At 37.2% G+C, this 19,371-nt stretch overlaps 1 protein-coding gene across 1 annotated transcript in view; it reads right to left on the reverse strand.

Annotated features, from left to right (window-relative positions):
• Positions 1–19,371, reverse strand: part of CWC27 (CWC27 spliceosome associated cyclophilin) — a 224,906-nt gene that overhangs the window by 168,580 nt on the left and 36,955 nt on the right. Inside the window, exons 8-10 of the mRNA XM_082837378.1 lie at positions 19,088–19,167; positions 18,077–18,110; positions 13,869–14,026 (exon numbers count right to left, since the gene is read on the reverse strand). Coding sequence (XP_082693504.1) covers positions 13,869–14,026; positions 18,077–18,110; positions 19,088–19,167 — 272 coding nt within the window. The remainder of the gene's footprint in view (positions 1–13,868; positions 14,027–18,076; positions 18,111–19,087; positions 19,168–19,371) is intronic.

The raw sequence follows: 19,371 nt of genomic DNA on the forward strand, positions 1-19,371 counted from the left end.
AATCTAAGCTCTAGGTTCCCTGTCAGTAGAAGTAATTAATTAAAGTTCCAGATTTAAAAACAAATAAGCTGTAATCTTTGTTTTCTTCTAGCTCCTTCTTCACTATATACTAAAATGTGAAGTAACAATACAGAGAATTTTTTTTTTTTTTTTTTTTTTTTTTTGCGGTACACGGGCCTCTCACTGTTGTGGCCTTTCCCGTTGTGGAGCACAGGCTCCGGACGCTCAGGCTCAGCAGCCATGGCTCACGGGACCAGCCGCTCCGCAGCATGTGGGATCTTCCTGGACTGAGGCACGAACCCGTGTCCCCTGCATCGGCAGGTGGACTCTCAACCACTGCGCCACCTGGGAAGCCCCAGAGAAATTTTTAAATACTTTTTCCCTTATAATAGTTGTCTATCTCACCAAGGATATACATATAGCATATTTTCATATATTGTTGCCTCATACATCTTTGGTGAAATCTGTTCAGATCTTTTGTCCGTTTCTTAAATTGCTTTGTTTTCTTATTGTTAAGTTTTAAGAGTTCTTTATATATTCTGGATACAAGTCTTTTATCAGATATGTGATTTGCGAATATTGCTTCCCAGTCTGTGGCTTGTTTTTTCATCCCCTTAATAGTATTTTCTGCAGAGCCAAAGTTTTTGTTTGTTTGTTTTTGCGGTACACGGGCCTCTCACTGTTGTGGCCTCTCCCGTTGCGGAGCACAGGCTCCGGACGCGCAGGCTCAGCGGCCATGGCTCACAGGCCCAGCCACTCCGCGGCATGTGGGATCTTCCCGGACCGGGGCACGAACCCGTGCCCCTGCATCGGCAGGCGGACTCTCAACCACTGCGCAACCAGGGAAGCCAAGAGCCCAAGTTTTTAAATCTGTCAGTGTCCTTCATGTTTTTTGGGTCTAAAAACTCATTATCAAACCCAAGTTCATATGGATTTTTCTCCTATGGTTTCTTTTAGAAGCTTAGAAGTTTTACATTTAGATCTTTGACTCATTTTGAGTTAGTTTTTATTTAAATGTGTGGTATGTGTCAAGGTTCATTTCTGGGGCACATAGAACTCTATTCTAGTACCATTTGTTGAAAAGACTAGCATTTCTCAATCAAATTGTCTTTGCACTTTTGTCAAAAATCAGTTGACTATATTTGTGTGAGTCTATTTCAGGGCTCTGTATTCTGTTCCATCAATCTCTCTCTCTAGCCATCTATTATTTTTTTCTCTTTAAGATTTAATAGGTATGTAATGCTCTAGATTTGGCAAACAGCATATACTTAAGTACCCCTTCCAGTTCAAGGTACCATAGCTCTATATATGAATTTCTTTCTGTCAAAACAATCGAAAATGGAACTCTAACAACAATGAAAAAAAGTTACCTTAAGCAGAACTTGACTAATGTGAAGCAGAAAAAGAATGCTGTAGCATGCAATAATATACTAAGGCTGGGCAATTGCTCTGCCTAGAAACTGGGAGTTTTTCAACCTTAAAGAGCCCAGATGAGGTAAATCCCTTTAGCATAATCTATTTCCATATCAGATTTATAGCTTTATTGCTTTTTAATTGTTTGCATTTTGTTTTAACCTGGTTTAGGTGCCAGGTGTTCATCTATACTAAACTTCAACAGTTATAGTGTTTTAAAAAAGAACAAAAATACATACAGTATGAACTTACAAACATTCTTAAAATGTTACTTTAAAAATTTTTTAAAAGAACTGAAATTAATTTTCTCATATGCAAATACGCTTTATATGCTGTTTTGGTGGAATAAACAGTGATTTATCAGTATTTTATGAAAAGTACCTTGAGTTAGTAGGAGCTTTTATACATGTAAAAGGCTATTACCTTAAACTCCATGAATTAAGGTAATTCAAACATTTCTCCATTTTATGGCCCTAGCACCAAAGACCCTAAGCAGTGATGCTGCAATTGAACCATCCTTAGGTTGTAGCCCACCTCTGGAGGCCAGGGCCCTAGGTGTTTAATTTTTGTTGAAGGCTGTGTGCAAGTACTATAACAGGTGTTACATTCCTTTCTTCCTAGCGAAAACTGTTGCTATTCAGTGGCACAGCTTAGAAACAAGGCTAGCTTGGCTAGGAGAAGGGACCTTCTCACTTTGTGTCCCTAGAGTAGAGTAACCACTGTCTTCTGCAAACATCTGAGCCTAACATTGAAAAAGACAGATCATCTAGATTCAAACTTGCTTTTTAACCTTTTTACCTTTATTCATCTATACTTTCAACATATAGGAAAACATTAAGCAAACGTATTTTTATCACTAATTAATTTACTACAAAACTAGTAGCAAAGACTGTTAACTATCTACTAAAATGTAAACACATTTTGTCCGAAAATTCATTGCATACCACACGGCATAGGCTAAAACAATAAAAGGTACAAATCATAATTTTTTAAACTTCACTAGGATACGGATAAGTCCTACCTAAGAGTATAATGATGAGCATAAAGTCAAATAATTAAGACTGGTGATAACTTTGCAATGTTATCCTGGCCTTCAATTTCTCGGCTACTCTCCAGCAGCATCAGGATTAGACATTCTCACCTTTTATCACAGGTCAGCTATATATCTTTTTTTCTACCTGACTAGGCAAGTGCATACAAACTGCACCTAAAACTGAATCTTACCAAAGAGCAGCAAGGACATAAAATACGATGACTGTAACACTCAAGTCTTTGTCTGAGGCCTACATGATATCTTTCTAAACTCTCTGAAGTCAAGCCAAGGGTTTTTCATTTTAACTCCCTTACATAAAGCCCGTCTTTAAGACATTTGAAGTTACTGTCAATATTGCAAATAAATAAGCATATCCAGAAATTTTCTATTAATTTGTAATGATTAATAAAATTAAAAGAGTAAATGCTTATCTAAAAAGAAAAAGAAATTGGCAAGAAGTCATTATATAACTTTTGAAGTTAAGAAGACATTTTCTTAGAATCAAGGAAATCAAATATACAGCAAAGAACAAATCTAACTTCCTATCTGCTGAGTACATATATACCTTTGATCTAATGAATTTCTAGAACAAATTTAAAACACAAAAAGAAATAATTCAGTACTTAAGCTCACATTCCAATTAATAACTGCCTTTAACTATAAGAAAAGTACTTTTCAGTAGGAACAGAATCCTATCCATTATCATGTAATAAATTTGAGGCTGTTTAAACAGGATAATTCTTAAAGAAGCAGCTAAATCAACAATGTAAATTTTAAAATGGAAAGCAAACTACGCTGACATCACAAAATTTGCAATTAGCAATACTAGAAAAATGTATTAAGGACCTTTAACAAAAAAAATTGAGTAGAAGATAATAAATATAAGTAAGGCTTATATTCATTTCCTCTCTGCCCACATTCCCACCTGAAAGAACTTACCCTACTCACAGCCCTGGAAGAAATAGGCTTATTGTTTTTATTGGCTTACTGAAAAATAAATCAAATATAAAATTACATTAAAAATCTAGTAAGCCACTGAAGCTATACTTCAAAGTAATAATGGAAAACCTATTTAAGGTTTAACACTCACATATGTGCACTTAAATAGTATGCACATTGAAATCAATATAAATGTACACTTATATTGAATGAACTGATACACATGGTATAGCAATATCTAAATAATAAAAACTAAGGAGGAAGGAGACATCAAATATTACTAACATACCAAAATTGGCAAAAAGGTAGGAAAGAAATGTAGTGAATTCTATGAGATTCTTCTTCAAAGTAGGTCATTACCGAATAATTTATATTGTGTCTACTTTTAAAAAGACAAGCTTAAATAAAGGCAAAGATGCAATAAGGCTAAAAAAAATAGAACAAAATCCACCTGTTTAGAAGATTAATGTTGATGAAACAATATATCAGTCATTCTTAAAAAGTTGTAGAACTTGTAGAAAAAGTGATTTGGGCTAGGAAAAGAGACCCTCTAACTTTGCCTCCCTAGAGTAGAGTGACCGTTGTCTTCTACAAACATCTGATCCTGAAAAGGACAGATAATCTAATTCCAAACTTGCTTTTAAACTTATTTACCTTTATTCACCTATGTTCCCAACAGTAGGAAAAGGTTAAGTAACATGTATTTTCATCACTAATTAACTGGCTTCAAAAAATGAGCAAATCACGTTAGACCTACTGAATGAGATTCCCCCCGCCTGCCCCCCAAGGGGAGTAGTCCTAGCATACGCATTTTGTAAAAGTCAAACAAATTTTTAAAATTTGTCCCCAGGTCATTTGGATATGTACCCTTGGTAGGGATGGAGGCAGTTATTTTAAGTAGTGTGGTAGCCTCTCTGATGATACCTGAATAAGGAATTGAATGAAGAGAAGGAATGGTTACTAAGAATATCTCAGAGAAGAACGTTTCAAGCTGAGGTAACCCCAAGTGCAGAGGCCTGAAAGATGAATGACCTTCATGTGTCTGTGGAACAGTAAGAAGAACAATATGCCTGGTGTGAACCGAGCAACAGGAGTAAGGTGGATAACAGCTTGGCCAAAATGTGTAAGAAAGTGAGGACCAGAGCAGAGAGTGGAGGGGTTGCCTTTGCTAAAAGAATATGGATTCAGATGCAGATGAGTAGATTTGGTGGTGGGAAAATGAGGAAGTTCTCCTGCTACTTCTGTTTCCGTAATGAATTAAGGAGCAACATGATCAGCCAAAAGTGAGAAGAGGGGTGGACATGTTGGGTGCTATTAATTCAGAAGATTCTCTTCCAGGAACAATGAGAAAACCAGCTAAGAAAGCTATTTGAAATAATGAAGTAGCTATTCATTTCCTCCCTGCTCACATTCCCACCTTAGAGAACCGACCCTACTCACAGCCCTGGAAGAAACAACCTTATACTATCAGTTAGGTTTAGGATCTACCACACTTAACAGAAACCCCAAATAATGTGGCTTCAACAATGTTAAGATTATTTTATTTCACATAGAAAAAGTCCTAGATAGGCAATCCAAGCGGGAATTGTAATTCCATGAAGTCTTCAAGGACCCAGGCTCCTTCAACCGCTCCATTCTGCCATCCATAGCTCCAACCTGTGTGCCAGGCTGATAGCAAGAGGAAGGGATGAAGGAGGGCTACCCTCTTCCTTCTTTCCTTTATAAAAAGACTGCGTGAAAGTCTGTTTTATTCTGTTTTATCTCACTAGCCAAAATGTGGTCACAAGGCCATCCTTAGCTACAAAGGAGACTGGTGAATGTCTTTTAGCTAGGCAGCCACGAATCCAGCTAAAAATTTGGGTTCTCCTTACTAAATAAGAAGGGAAGGATAGATGACAGAGGGTCTATTTATTTCTGTCACACCCACATATCTCATGGCTTTTAGCTCCCCCTCTGCTACCATTATCCTCTCCAATAACAAGAATGAATGGACACCTATCCCAAGCCAAGCCAATAAGATTCTCTCTCCCAAGAATTTGGGACACAGAAAGCAGGTCAATTTACTTCTGAAGAGCTGAAGTGCAAGAGGGAGCAGACTGGAGCCTTACAGAGAAAACACAAGATTATAGAAGATAAGGGAACAAATGAACAAAGGCAAGCAGAGAGTTGAGGCTGCAGAAGGAGAGAAAATATAAGTTTCTGACAACTTCCTTTCCCGTGAGGACTGTGTGCAATTCTTTTATCTGGGTTCTGCACAACTCCTCTATTCCCTTACATAGAAATCACTTTACTTGAGATAATTTGACTTAATTTATGATTTAATGTTATTTATGATTTAATGTTATGTGCATAATGTTATGTTTCTGCATCTTCTATGAAACTTGTAGAAGACAATCATTATGTTCTTCTCCACCCCTTGTGTAAAGACTGATAAGATAGAATTTCCTTTAGAATTTTATACTTTTTAAAAGACTGAAATAATTAGGAATTGATACCTTTCTTCTTAAAATTCAGATAATGGCAATTATGTAATCCTTATTACGTCTCTTTTGTCTTGTCTGCCAGGAAGATGATGAATAAATTTATTACACAGTCACAGGTACTTATAGCAATTCCTGGCTAAAGCACAGAGACTGTAGTAGATTGCATTACTATTTCTAAGCTCTCAGTGGAAGGTTTATACTTCACCATATGGACATCAGGCTTGGCCATATCATTTGCTCTGGCCAGTGAAATGGTGAAGTGATTATGCCACTTCTGAGTAGAAGCTTTAAGAACTAGCATACGATTCATCATCACACTTTTCCCTCTGCCATTCCTCTCAGAAAGAGGCTGTCCCTTCATCCTCAGCCCTTGAATGAAGATGATATGGAGGAGATGCACAGATCCCACCAGGATGTAGCCAGAGCAAGAAAACAAACACTAGTTTCAAACCACTGAGATATGGGGTTTGTTTGTTACCATAACCTAACCTAAGTTGACTTATAAAGGGAACATTAAGTAAGAAACAATTCAGGATGTATGTTTATGTGTCAGGACGTCGATGTAAAACAGAAAGGACTAACAGGACAAAAATGTATGACGTAAGCACTAGGACCCTTCCAGGGTTCCTATCTCAATGGTTACAACCACCACTTGGCCAGTTATCTAAGCCACAAAACAGAGTCATCTGGAATATATTTTTTTCCTTCAGGTCTCCTACATCCAATCTATTACCTCCTTAATATCTCTCGAATCCATGCCCACAGATACTACCTTAGTTAGTTAGATCCTTATTACCTCTCCCTTGGACTAATCTAATAATCCACTAATTTGTCTTTCTGCTTCAGTCTCCTTCCTCTAATCCACCCCCTACATTTATATGGAGTAATACATATTCCTAAAATGGTGTTATACCTTGGCCAGAGACATTCCACATGAGACTTACACTTTAGCTGGACACGTACGAGTTGGCCCTGGCCAACCCCTCTCTAGGCTCCGTAGAGGTGTCAGACCATTGCAGGTTCAGGTACAGGCTTTGCCACTTTTGGGCCATAAGCCACTTATCCTCTTCAAATCCAGTTTGTTTGTTTGTTTTCATTTGTAAAATGAGAATCATAATATAAACTGTAACTTGTAGCTTTGTTCTAGGGGTTAAATTAGAGTAATAAACTGCCTTGGCAAAATTTATTGCCTGGTCACACTGTAGAAGAACAATAAATATTTGTGGAATAAGAGAACAACTCTCTGGCTAGATCACCTATGAACACTTCACAGCCCCTATTTGCTTATACAACTGTCCCCCTTTACTAGAAACTAAGCAACTTGAGAAGAGGCTGAGCCTTTCTAATCTGAGCTTCCTGGGACCTAGCATGGTGCCTGGTACAAAGGAGGAATTCAATTAATGTGCAAAAGCTAAGTGATCCCTGAAATAAAATCCCTGAACAGTTAGAGAAGGGAACAGAAAGAAAGGCTAGAGTCAGACAGAGTACAATCACTAATAACTATAAATCTTCCTCAGGCCCTTGTGTAACTTCATATGCTTTTAACTTTGTGCTAAACAAGAACTTGGTATCTTGGGTGGCTATTCTCTTCTGTATTTTACCCAAAGTATACTTGCCAATTTAATTTACAGGTGAATTCACAATATACAGATAAGGAAGGTAGGAAAGCAATGAATGTTTCAAAACTCTTCAGTGTGACTACATTTGTTCCAGGGTAGAGAACATTTCCTCAAATGCTGAATAACTTAAAGAACAATAATATAATTGCACATAATCTCAATATTACATTTCAAATGTATAATTCCGTTGCCTATAAACAACTGATACTGCAAGGTCAGTAGAAGGTAACTCTCTAGGGTAACACAAATCAATACACTCTAAAGAGATGCAAACAGCTCTTCTCCCTTTTGACAGGAGAACCTCCCCCATGTATGTATTTCACTGCTTCCTGCCTGCCAAACAAAATCTAATTGTGAAAACAGTAGGGTTGTTGTATTTCCTAAGTATATAACTGAAGTCCAAGGATTTTTTTGTTTGTTTTATTTTGAAAGCGATTCCTTGGATATGGATTAAGGTTCTCAATGAACTAACTGGACATTTTTAAAGTGGTATTTTATTTCAAACAGCCCAAGAAACAGTTTTACCCAGAACATCCAAAAATTCTTGCTATAAATACCTAAAAAGAAGAAAAATGGAAGCTCGCCAGAAATGCCAGATGATGGTGTGGTTTATATTATAATTGTTACTATTCCAAAATTTTAAACATAATAGGTAAAGACAACAGGATAAACCATCTAGTCTACATTGGGAGATTATGCAACATTAATTTAAAGGACGTTACAATGCTAAAATGTTATTTCTTTTAAATAGTGGTTCCAAAAAATGGCTTATCGTACTAGCATTAGGATGAAACTTATGAGATTGCTGTATTTGACTATTCTTGATCTACAAAAATGGCAATTTTATTTTTTATTTACTTTATTTATTTATTTATTTTTTTGCGGTATGCGGGCCTCTCACTGTTGTGGCCTCTCCCGTGGCGGAGCACAGGCTCTGGACACGCAGGCTCAGCAGCCACGGCTCACAGGCCCAGCCGCTCCGCGGCATGTGGGATCTTCCCGGACCAGGGCACGAACCTGTGTCCCCTCCATCGGCAGGCGGACTCTCAACCACTGCGCCACCAGGGAAGCCCAAAAATGGCAATTTTATATTCATCCCTTTTTAAACCTGGTATTTTAATCTTGTCCTGAAAGATACATTGCCTACTTATCATCTATAATATTTTGCATGCACTTCTATTAGAGCACATGCCATACTGAATTGTAATTAATTGTTTATAATTCTTATGCTATATTGTGAACATCTGTGGGCAGAAACCATTTCTCCTTTTTTTCATGTTCCTGGAGCCTGGCACTGTCTGGCATATAGCAGTTCTTGCACAGTAAGTGACAGTAAGAGTAACACATATTTGAGAATAGAACGATAGGTTAAGAAAGAACATATAAAAAAGAAAAGTCAAGTTCTAGTAAGAGTTAGTATGCAAACTAACTGCTACCAGACTGCTCCAAAGCTTAATATCTACTGTTAAACCGAAATATTTCCTGAAAAGACAGTATTTAGACCACTACTACTCTATATGAAAGAAATAATACCTTCAAATTTTCAGAGACCACTTCCGCAATGTATAGATCTCGCATTTCTTTCTCTTTCTCTTTTTTTACTGTCTGCTTCAGTTCAATACCTTGGGGCAACAGAAGGTGAAAGGAAGCAAAAATGCTCTAACTGGTTAATTTCATTCCTTGCTTGTAAAAGTTCTGAGGAAAGAGGGGGACTTCTTAGAGATGGTGATTCTAATGATTTAAATAGGGTTTAGGAATGCCTGTGGACTTCAACCTTTGTTATTGTACTATCTTTTAAATTTTGTACTATCATTTTTATACGTGTATTATCTTTTAAACTTTTGAAACTTAAATATGACACTATCTTTTTGAATTTGCTAAAGCAAACCAAGTTTATGTACTAAAGACAGCTATGTACTTCCTAAAGTCTGATCATAAAGTAAGAGAAACCAGAATACAAAGTATATTAAGACTCAAAAAATTCCCTAAGGCTGAGAGAAAGCTTAATTAATATTTTTGAGAAGGCTAGAAATATTAGGGGAAAAAAAGTATTCAAAGTTCCATAAGAAAACGTGGTCCCATATTTCAAATTCAACAAAAGGAGACTTGAAAGATTAAAATTAGCAGCAGCTCATTTGGAAGTTCACCCAGGCCAAAGGAGGTATTTCTGATTGTATTATCCCTTGCTTCATAATTTAAAGTTCAATCCAACTCATTAGATTTCAAACTCAACTTCAATATTTATATTTAAATTTCTGATACTATCATATAAGATATTTCACATTCAGTCAACGTAACACAACTCATGAGTAAAACACAAATTCTACTTGACTTTACCAAATAAGAGAATTGTTTTATGATATAGGAATAATGCCACAGTCAACTAAATATGACAGGTAAACAACACAGCTGATCAAACCAGAACCTGTTCAAACACCAAAACTAACGTACTCTAGTTAACCTTGAAGGACTACTACCAAAACTAGTAATGGCGATTTCAGGGTATATGTCAAGATTTCTTTGATTTATATTTCATTTTGATGAAAATACTTTAGAAGAGTAATCAAAATAAAATTAGAGATGACAGAAATTACACAATAAAAGACAGAATTTCCCTAATGACTGTAATCAGCACAACAAACCACTGACTTTTGACTCTCCAGTCTGCTTCCTACATCTGATTTTACTGTTTGGCCATTTATTATAAATCTGTAAACAGATGCTAAAAACAAGTAGGGCAGACGACTCAATTTGGTTTATATGATTAACTTGCAGCAGGTGAGCTCCACCTGCAGGCAAAGAAAAGATTCTTTAGAATAAATTTTAAAACAGGACTTTCCAAAGACAGGCTATAACTACTGCCTTTCAGTTAACCTTGAGTGCACATTAGAATAACCCGTGCTTTTTAAAACTTCTCATGGTCGAAAAATTCTGATTGACTTGATCAGGGGTGGGGCTTGTAAGGTGACTCAAATATATGGAAAACATTGAGAGACACTGATTTGAATCTTTACCAGCACACATCTTGAAAAACATTAGGAAAACTCAAATATCATTTTGTTTCTTCTAAAATGACTTCTCACTATACCGATCCTTTCACCTTTTTCAGAGATTAAACTGAGTTCAACTGATATAAATGTCTTATCTCTGTTAGACCACAAAAAAGACCTGAGGTGACCCTACAATTTTTTAAATCTACCTTTACATTATTCTGTGCCTCAGAAGTAATCAAGAGAGCGAGTGTTTGGTGGGGGTTCGGGTTCTTAACCCTTAGCTGCACATTAGAATATCTGGAGAGATTTTACAAAGTCTTATTGCCCTCAATTAATGTTATGTTCTTGGAAGTTAGAAAAGTGGTTACTATCAGGGGAGGAGGGGAGAAATAACCAGAATAGGGCAAGAGGGAGACTTGTGGGTAATGGCAATTTTCTGTTTCTTGATCTGGGTGATGGGTATAGGGGTGTATGTGGCTTGTAAAAATTCAGCAACTGGTGTATTTATTATATGTGCACTATGAAATATAGTTCATACAGATATAGTCTGCACGTACACTATATTTCAATTGAAAGTTAAAAAGTAAAAATGCATGTGCCCAGGCTTCACTGCAGACCAAATGATTCAGAATCTTTGGGATTGGGAGCTGGGCATCAGTATTTTTTCTTTTCAACATTTCTCCAGTGAATCTAATGTGGAGTTAGGAGTGAAAACCATTCTTCTAATGAATCACAAATGTATTCATTCATTTATTCGCCCACTCATTACTCAAACTTTAATGACCAATTACCCCGTGCTTATTATACAAGACTCGGAGGACGTAAGACAGTCTCCAAAGGAGCTCATTATAGGCAACGGATAGTAGGCAAAGCAATAAATCTCATGTGATACATACAAGGAAGTTACTTATAAGATCTGGAGGAGAAAGTGATTTGTCAAAGAAGGATTCACTCTTTTTTTTTGTTCATTCATTTATATAAACATCTGAGTACCTATGATGTTTGACCACAGGTGGTAAATGGACACAGTCTCTGCCTTTAAGAAAATTACAGTATAAGGGTACACAAGGAAGAAAAAAAATGTATAACCGGTTGTCATAATATCACAGAAGTATGAAAAAGGTACTACAGGAATACCCTGGGGAGTCAGAAGTTGCTGACCTTGGAGCTAAGATGATACAAACTTGAACTAGTCCAGTGGCACTGGTGGTAAAAATTAGTATTCTAGAGAAGTGCTTCTCAAACTTTAATGTACAAATCACCTGAGGATCCTATTAAAATACAGATTCTGATTCAGAAAGTGTGAGGTGGGGCCTGAGACTTGGCATTTCTAAAAAGATTCCAAGAGATACTAATGCTATTCGTCCACAGGTCGCAATTTAAGTAGCAGGTTCTTGAGGAAGATGGTTTTCAAGAGGGAAAAGGCAAAAAATGCCAAATTCCACAGCAGAGACACCAGGAAAAACAAAAACTGGAAAGTAGCCATTAGATTTGTCAAGTACATGGCCTTAGGGAGAGTAGTTTCAGGGTGGTGATGAGGGAAAAGCTAAAGGATGTGTATTTAAAAATAAATGGGAACTAAGGTGGTGGGGACAGGAAATAATGAAGTGGTGTTTTTGTTTTCACTCTCGAATGCTGGAAGAGGCTTAAGTCTATCCACAAGCTGAAGGAAAGGAATGAGTGAAGAGAGAAAACTAAAGACAGAGCAAAGAGGATGGAATCATTTTGAATGGGCAGAGGGATTCCTCCCTTTAAAGCAGAAGAGAAGGAGATAAGAATTGGTCTGAATAGGTACAGCGAAAAGTGAAAAGAATAAGAGTTGAAGAAGTTATTCTTGTTTCACAGAACAGGAAGCCGGGTGACCTAATGAGAGAGAGTGAACCTGAGGTTGAAGGGAAAGCACTGGAGGCACAGCTGAGGCTGGACTTGTCTACGGCTGTGTGATTCTGCTCAGCAGCATTCAGTAGTCAAGGTATAGGCTTACAGAAAGTGGACTGGATAAGAAAGAGTGAGACTGATGCATTTAGAAGAGGAGGGAGGCAAGGGACAGAAATCCTCAAGAAATCAGAATAAGTACAATGAGAGAAAAGAAAGGAGAGGAGGTAAGAAGAGCTTTGGATTTTTTCCGCTTGAACCCCTAAGTACTTTTCAATAGAACAATTAGAGAAATAATCTACTCTGTGTAAATCTGTTGAAAATTATATTGTTAAATATTATTCCCCAATTTAAATATTAAGTACTCAAGAAACCTGCTTGTAGGTTTACTATCCAAAGTGATAAGCAGCTTTAACAGATTCCAGATGTTTCTTTACAAATAGAAGCAATACCACAAATTTTCAGTAAAATCATACTTTGAATCGCTCCTTGCCTAAAAGGCTGGGAGGCTTGTCTAGTCCCTGATCCTACTGCTTGAATCAGAAAATGACTGCAGGATAATGGAGTACTTCAAGCACATACAGATGAACAGTTTGTATATACCAAGAGCACTGATTTTTTTAATAGATAATGATTTCACACTGACATCCTATCTGGCTAGCAGGTATACCCATTATAATTCAACTTAGACTGAGCAGTGATTTTCCTTTAAATATAATTATCCTTTTTTACCACATTACAATTTTATAAGACTCTTAGAAGTTTTTCTGTTTTTCTTTTAACATAAAATTAACATGAGACAAACTGTAGTGAAGCTGGTATAACTGACCGAAAGCACTAATGATTTCAGACATTTGCTGAAATTTCGTTTATGATATCACTGAGATTAGGAGGGATAGACAGTATAAATCAGACTTGAAAAGACATTTAAGAGGGTTTTCAGGCCCATACATTTCTTAACCAGTTTAGACAAATTTTATTCAAATCTGAGGATGTCTCTTTTTGTTCCATACAATTGCTTTACTGCTTTTGTTGGTTTTAAACAAATACAACCTTCCACATCTAGCTAATACATTGTTTGTACCAAATATAAGAACAATTTAGAGGCTTTTAAAGAAGAGATCAGAGAGAAATGAACTGGAATTTGACTCACATGACCACTGCTGTAAATAAAATTGGTCTATTTTCTTTTAGGCCTCTGAATGGGCTAAATTAGCATGACTGGTATATATATCAAACATTATGAAAATAGTATTTTAGAAAGTAAGTTGAATAAAGGGCTCAATCTTAATTTAAAATTAAGTATAAAATGACAAAAACTCTGATACTTACCTAAATGGGAAGGAAATCCAAAGGAGGAGATACATGTATATGTATGGCTGATTCACTTTGGTGTACAGCAGAAACTAACACAACATTGTAAAGCAACTATACTCTAACAAAAATTAATTAAAACACAAAAACAAAAGCAAAAACAAAACTCTGATACTTAGAAGCACAACGCTTGACTCACCTGCGGCTAACTGATTTCTTCTCCACTTCACTCTCTCCAGCTGTCTTAACATTTGCACTTGTGCCCTTTTTTAACTTTTTCGCAATTCTTTCTCTCATCTGGTCCTTCTCATCACCATCAACATATTCATCATGCTCTGTACTTCCATATTCTCCATCCTGTAAAAATTGAAATGGAGTATTTGCTGGGCATTCCATTTTCTTCTTTCACTTCCAGAGGTCCATCTCAAACTCTCCTTGTTGCATTCTAGGCCAGGTTTATTTTTTGTTTCGTTTTGAACTAGTGAGGGCTTGAAGAATCTGCTACAGGCGGGAATACCCCCTGGGATCTGCTCTAGGCTGGCTATGTAAGTACTGTATAGCCTAGTAAGGGCTGTTGCTAGATCCACACCCAGCTCCTTTGCACAGCAGACTATGCTCCCTCTGGATAACCCAGGATATTGTCTATCTACATTCCTATTCCTTCCCAGTAGGAAATGTGGCTTTTGGAGGCAGTTGGCCAGCGTACTGACCTCACCCAGGGATTAATGCAAGTAAAAGAGGTGGAGGTAGAGAAACTGATATTTCTTCCTACAATCTAAGTCATAGCAATCACTCCTCAGCTCAAAATCCTCCAGTGGATTCCCAACTCACTCAAACCCTACACAATCTGGACCTCCCTGACATAATCTCCTACAACTCCAGGCCAGCAACACTAGCCAACTTTGGAGTTGCTCTTCTCTCCAGCCTGAAACTCTACTATTCCATGTATCTGCATTGCTGACTCTTTCATCTCCTTCAGGTCTCTGCTCAAATGCCACCCTTTTGGTGACACTTTTCTTGATCCCCCGAATAAAATGGCAGAGCCGCCCACCCACCTCCAGTACTCTCTATTCCCCTCCCCTATTTTATCTTTCCTCAAAACATTTATCACTCATACTATACATTTTAATTATTTATGTGATTATTGTCTCTCTCCCATAATCAGAGGAAGGAGTCCATTAGAACTAAAATTCTGGATTGTTTTGCTTATTGCTAAATCTTCAACTTCCAGAATAGCTCCCAGCATCAAGACAGCAAGCAATGGAGGGAGAAAGGAGGAAAGAGGGAGGGAAGAGGGTAGAGAAGGAGAAGGAAGAAACTACCCAAGTGGATCTTTTTCTCTTGTGATTCTCCAGGTGAGTCATGGTGAGGCAGGATTCTTAACTTGAGGCTTGTGGACCTTAGAGCAGTGGTTCTCAAAGTCTAGTCCTCAGGCTATAAAACATGGATGGGCTCTAAAAATGTAAAATCCTAGTCCTCATCTCAGTATTACTGAACCAAATCTCTAGGGATGGAAATTGTGAGTGTTTTCAATGAGATGTTTAAGAAATTCTTTAGCCTTAAAACTTGATAACCACTGACCTAGGTCTTCCATGCTTGGTCCTCAGGAGATATAAAAAAAAAAAAAAGCCCTGCAAATTCATAAAATTTTGTTTGTGGATGTAATATATTTCCTGGGAAGAAGGTCTGCAGTCTTAGCGATTGCAAAGGATCTTGGGACACAAAACAGATTAAAAACTATACAGTGTCCTTAGATGACCTCACTCCCTCAAGACCATAAGAACATAATTTTACATTAGGCCTTGAGCCTATCTTACAGACCCATATTGTTACACAGATGTCTCCAAGTTATCTGAATCTCAAAATGCACATTATTAAGCACATTATTTTTCATTGTTCTCCCCACCTATCCTTTTTTTTTTTTTTTTTTTTTTTTTTTTTTGCGGTACGTGGGCTTCTCACTGTTGTGGCCTCTCTTGTTGTGGAGCACAGGCTCCGGATGCACAGGCTCAGCGGCCGTGGCTCACGGGCCCAGCCGCTCCGCGGCATGTGGGACCTTCCCAGACCAGGGCACGAACCCGTGTCCCCTGCATCGGCAGGCGGACTCTCAACCACTGCGCCACCAGGGAAGCCCTGATTTTTAATTTTTGATAACAGTTAATAACGTGAAGTAGCTAGCAAGATAAAGGAAACAAAGAGTTTAAAACTAATAACCTTGGAAGAAATTTCAGACTGGGTACATTGGGGATTGCCAGTAATGCTCTTTTGTGATAAAGTCATTGGATTATCATCTCAGCCTTTGCCTCCTTATGAGTTATCAGTGTAATTAATGTATTAATTTGTTTAAATCTGTGTTAAGTATTTCAAACGGTACAGAAGGGTGTAGTAGATAGTAAACACTCCTTCATTCCCTTTGAGCACTCTTGTTTTCCTAGTTTGTCTTCTGGAGCCACCAAGAAAAAACTCGTGCCTTTTTAAAAAGCACAGCAGAAGTATTTGAAGACAGCTATTGTATAATCCCTTTTAGCATTTTGTCTTCCAGGCTGAATTCCTCAGTTCTCTCCATAGTTTATTTATGAGATGGTTCCCACCTTCCTTATCTTTTTGTTGCCCATTTAATGCACATTTTTGAGTGTCAAAATCCTTTAAAAGTTCCATGCTTAGAACTGAATATACATTCTGGGTATGATCTGCTAGTCTCAGGATAAAAGGACTAAAATCCCCCATGATCCGAGTACTATACTTCCTTGATCTGAACACTATACTTTTTTTTTTTTTTTTTTGCGGTACGTGGGCCTCTCACTGTTGTGGGCTCTCCCGTTGCGGAGCACAAGCTCGGGACGCGCAGGCTCAGCGGCCATGGCTCACGGGCCCAGTCGATCCGTGGCATGTGGGATCTTCCTGGACCGTGGCACGAACCCGTGTCCCCTGCATCGGCAGGCAGACTCTCAACCACTGCACCACCAGGGAAGCCCTCCCCACCTATCTTTTGTACCCATCTAACAAGTTGCCCAAATCAGAAACCTTGTGGTTGTCCTAGACTCCTCCTTCTCCCTCACCTCATAGTATGGAATCAGTCACCTCTTGGACCTCTTTCAAATCTGTCTCTCTCCCATCTCACACCTGTGGTCTTCTATCAAGCTCTCCTCCTGCCATAGCTTCCCAATAGGTCTCCTTGACTCCAGCCTATTTCTTCTAATTTGTCCTCTCTAATATTGCCAACAGTGATCTTCCTAAAATGCAAAGTTGACAATATACTCTTCCTTTTAACTAATACCCTTCAGCTGTTTCTCATTACTTTGAGGATGAAATTCAAACTTCTCCCCATAGCCCAGGAAGCTCTGTAATATTTGGCTTCTTCCTCCCACTCCAACCTCACCCACTCTCCCTCCTGTCATGATGCTCTGGTCACACTAGTTTGCTTTCAGCTCCTGGAACACATCAAACTCTCCTACTTCAGAGCCTTTTGCACATGTAGTTCCCTCTACCTTTAACACTCTTCTTCACTGCTCCTCACAAGGCAAGTTCCTTCTCAAACTTTAATCTTAGCTTGTACTTCCTAAATAAGGTATACTCTCTCCTTGTTACCATGCATTAGCATATGCTGTTCTCTGAGGAATCCCACCCTTCACCAGTTTCTTTTTTGATCTAGTTAACTCCTAATTCTCCTATAAGACACAACACAGCATCATCTCTTCCCGGAAGGTTTTCTTGACCAGGTTAGATAGCCATCCTTTCTCTATTATATATAGTCAGAGAGAATCCTCTCTTTTGACTATGGTAATAGAAGAAGCTGTGTTCTTGCACGGACAGTTATGTACTTCCTTCTGTACAACACACAGATCAATGGGTTTTTATATAAAGTGGTAAACGAATGACTTGAAAAACTTGATCTCTTATACATAAAGGAAACTCTGCCTTCTGTTTTATCAGCTTTAATAGCCAGTACAAATAATGAAGAAAGGTCACTACAGTCTTGAGAGAGAGAATCTTCCAAAATGTGTGTATGAAGAAGGAAACTACCATAAATGACTGGTATCCAAGTATTTCCCATACATCATGTAGGATATCATGCATCAACATTTAAACTTTTATCATAACAAAATAAAATCAATGACATCTAAATTTTGAGTATTCATGTTATGTTACGTGACAGGGAGAAAAAACAGGCTAGAAATTCATATGTAAGATTCTGATTTTGTAAGGAAACACACACATACTATGAAGGAAAATTCCAATATCAAAATAAATATTTTTCAAATCTTTCCTTTTTTTTTCAAAATTTTCCATATATAATTATAAAAGGTAATACATATTACCTTTTAGGAAAAATAATTTAATAATTTGTATAGATTTTGAATTTTCTATAAATTGTTCAACTATATTTATACTAAAATTAATACTTACATCATCTGAATCTCCTGCTGCATCCCCTTTTTCACTACAAAAAAATAAGGAAAACAAATTTTAGCTTCAAAATGAAACTAACAAAATTATTCAATTATCCAAAAATTTAGAATATTTTGCTGGGATTAATAGTTCAAAAACACTTCAACACAGGAATTTCAGAATGGCATTGTAGAGCAAATAGAAACATTCTAAAGGGAAGTTGTTTCTATACATAGAATAAAAGGTATGCTCCATTAACACAAATACAAATTCACTAGAATTTTTTTAAAAAAGCAAACAACCAGTAGTGTTATTTTCATGAACAAAAGGCTGCAGACAACAATTTCTTCTATTGGCTTGATGTATTCAGGCTGAAGAAGCCAAATCCTTCAAATAAAAGGATATTAAGAAAAGATTGTTTTAATATAGAATTTTTTTAAATGAGCTACAATAGTGAGTACAATAGTATTTTAGTCCCCTTTTGACACACTGGCCCAGTGAATCGTGTGCAATTATATTTAACAGTAAGACACCTTCCCTTATCAAAGAGAAGCAGCAAAAATTTTCTGATAACTCCTGAAATATGTAAGGAATAATACTCAGTGAATTGGCCCAAAATGTGGTGACTTCTTCACAAAACCCTTCAAATCTGATTTGCTTACTCATGATTCTGAGACAAAAATTATGCAATGAAAAAGTTAGCAAAGAAATTTTCAATTAAACATTAAATTGTTAAAGCAGACAGTTTCCTAGTATTCAAACTATCCCAAGATTTAAAAGGTTAACAGCTAATTTTAAATTTAATTAGTTCAGCAGAGGTTGATAGATAGCAAGGAGAGTGAATGTGACTAGAGTGATTCTCTCCATTATGCTAGTAGTTCTACTACCCCCATTATCAAAATGCTTTAGTTTTTTGGTTGGGTTGACAAAACTTGACTTATGAGAACTGACTGTTTACTTCCAAAGGAAGCAAGAAAATGATCTGAGCCAGACAATAAGAACTTAGGATCACACTAGCACCATGCTAACCTTTCAACAGCTGGAACAGAGCTGAGATGTGGATCATCCTTAAGCAAGTCATGACTACTTTTGCTTTTTCCCTTCATGCTCTAGAAAGGAATGTATGATATAATCATGAGTGGAGAAAAATAGTCTTCCAAAAGGACAAGTTAACACATTTACGTAAAAATCTAGTACTGATATAATGTGGTTAGCAAAAGATATATGTTCCTGAAAATTTGAGTACAAACAAAAGCTTTATAAATAGCAATCTTATTCTCCCATTGACTAAAAATATTTCAGAAACATCTTTC

The sequence above is a fragment of the Leucopleurus acutus genome (assembly GCF_964270905.1).
Source record: "Leucopleurus acutus genome assembly, chromosome: 3".
NCBI classification, from domain to species: Eukaryota; Metazoa; Chordata; class Mammalia; order Artiodactyla; family Delphinidae; genus Leucopleurus; species Leucopleurus acutus.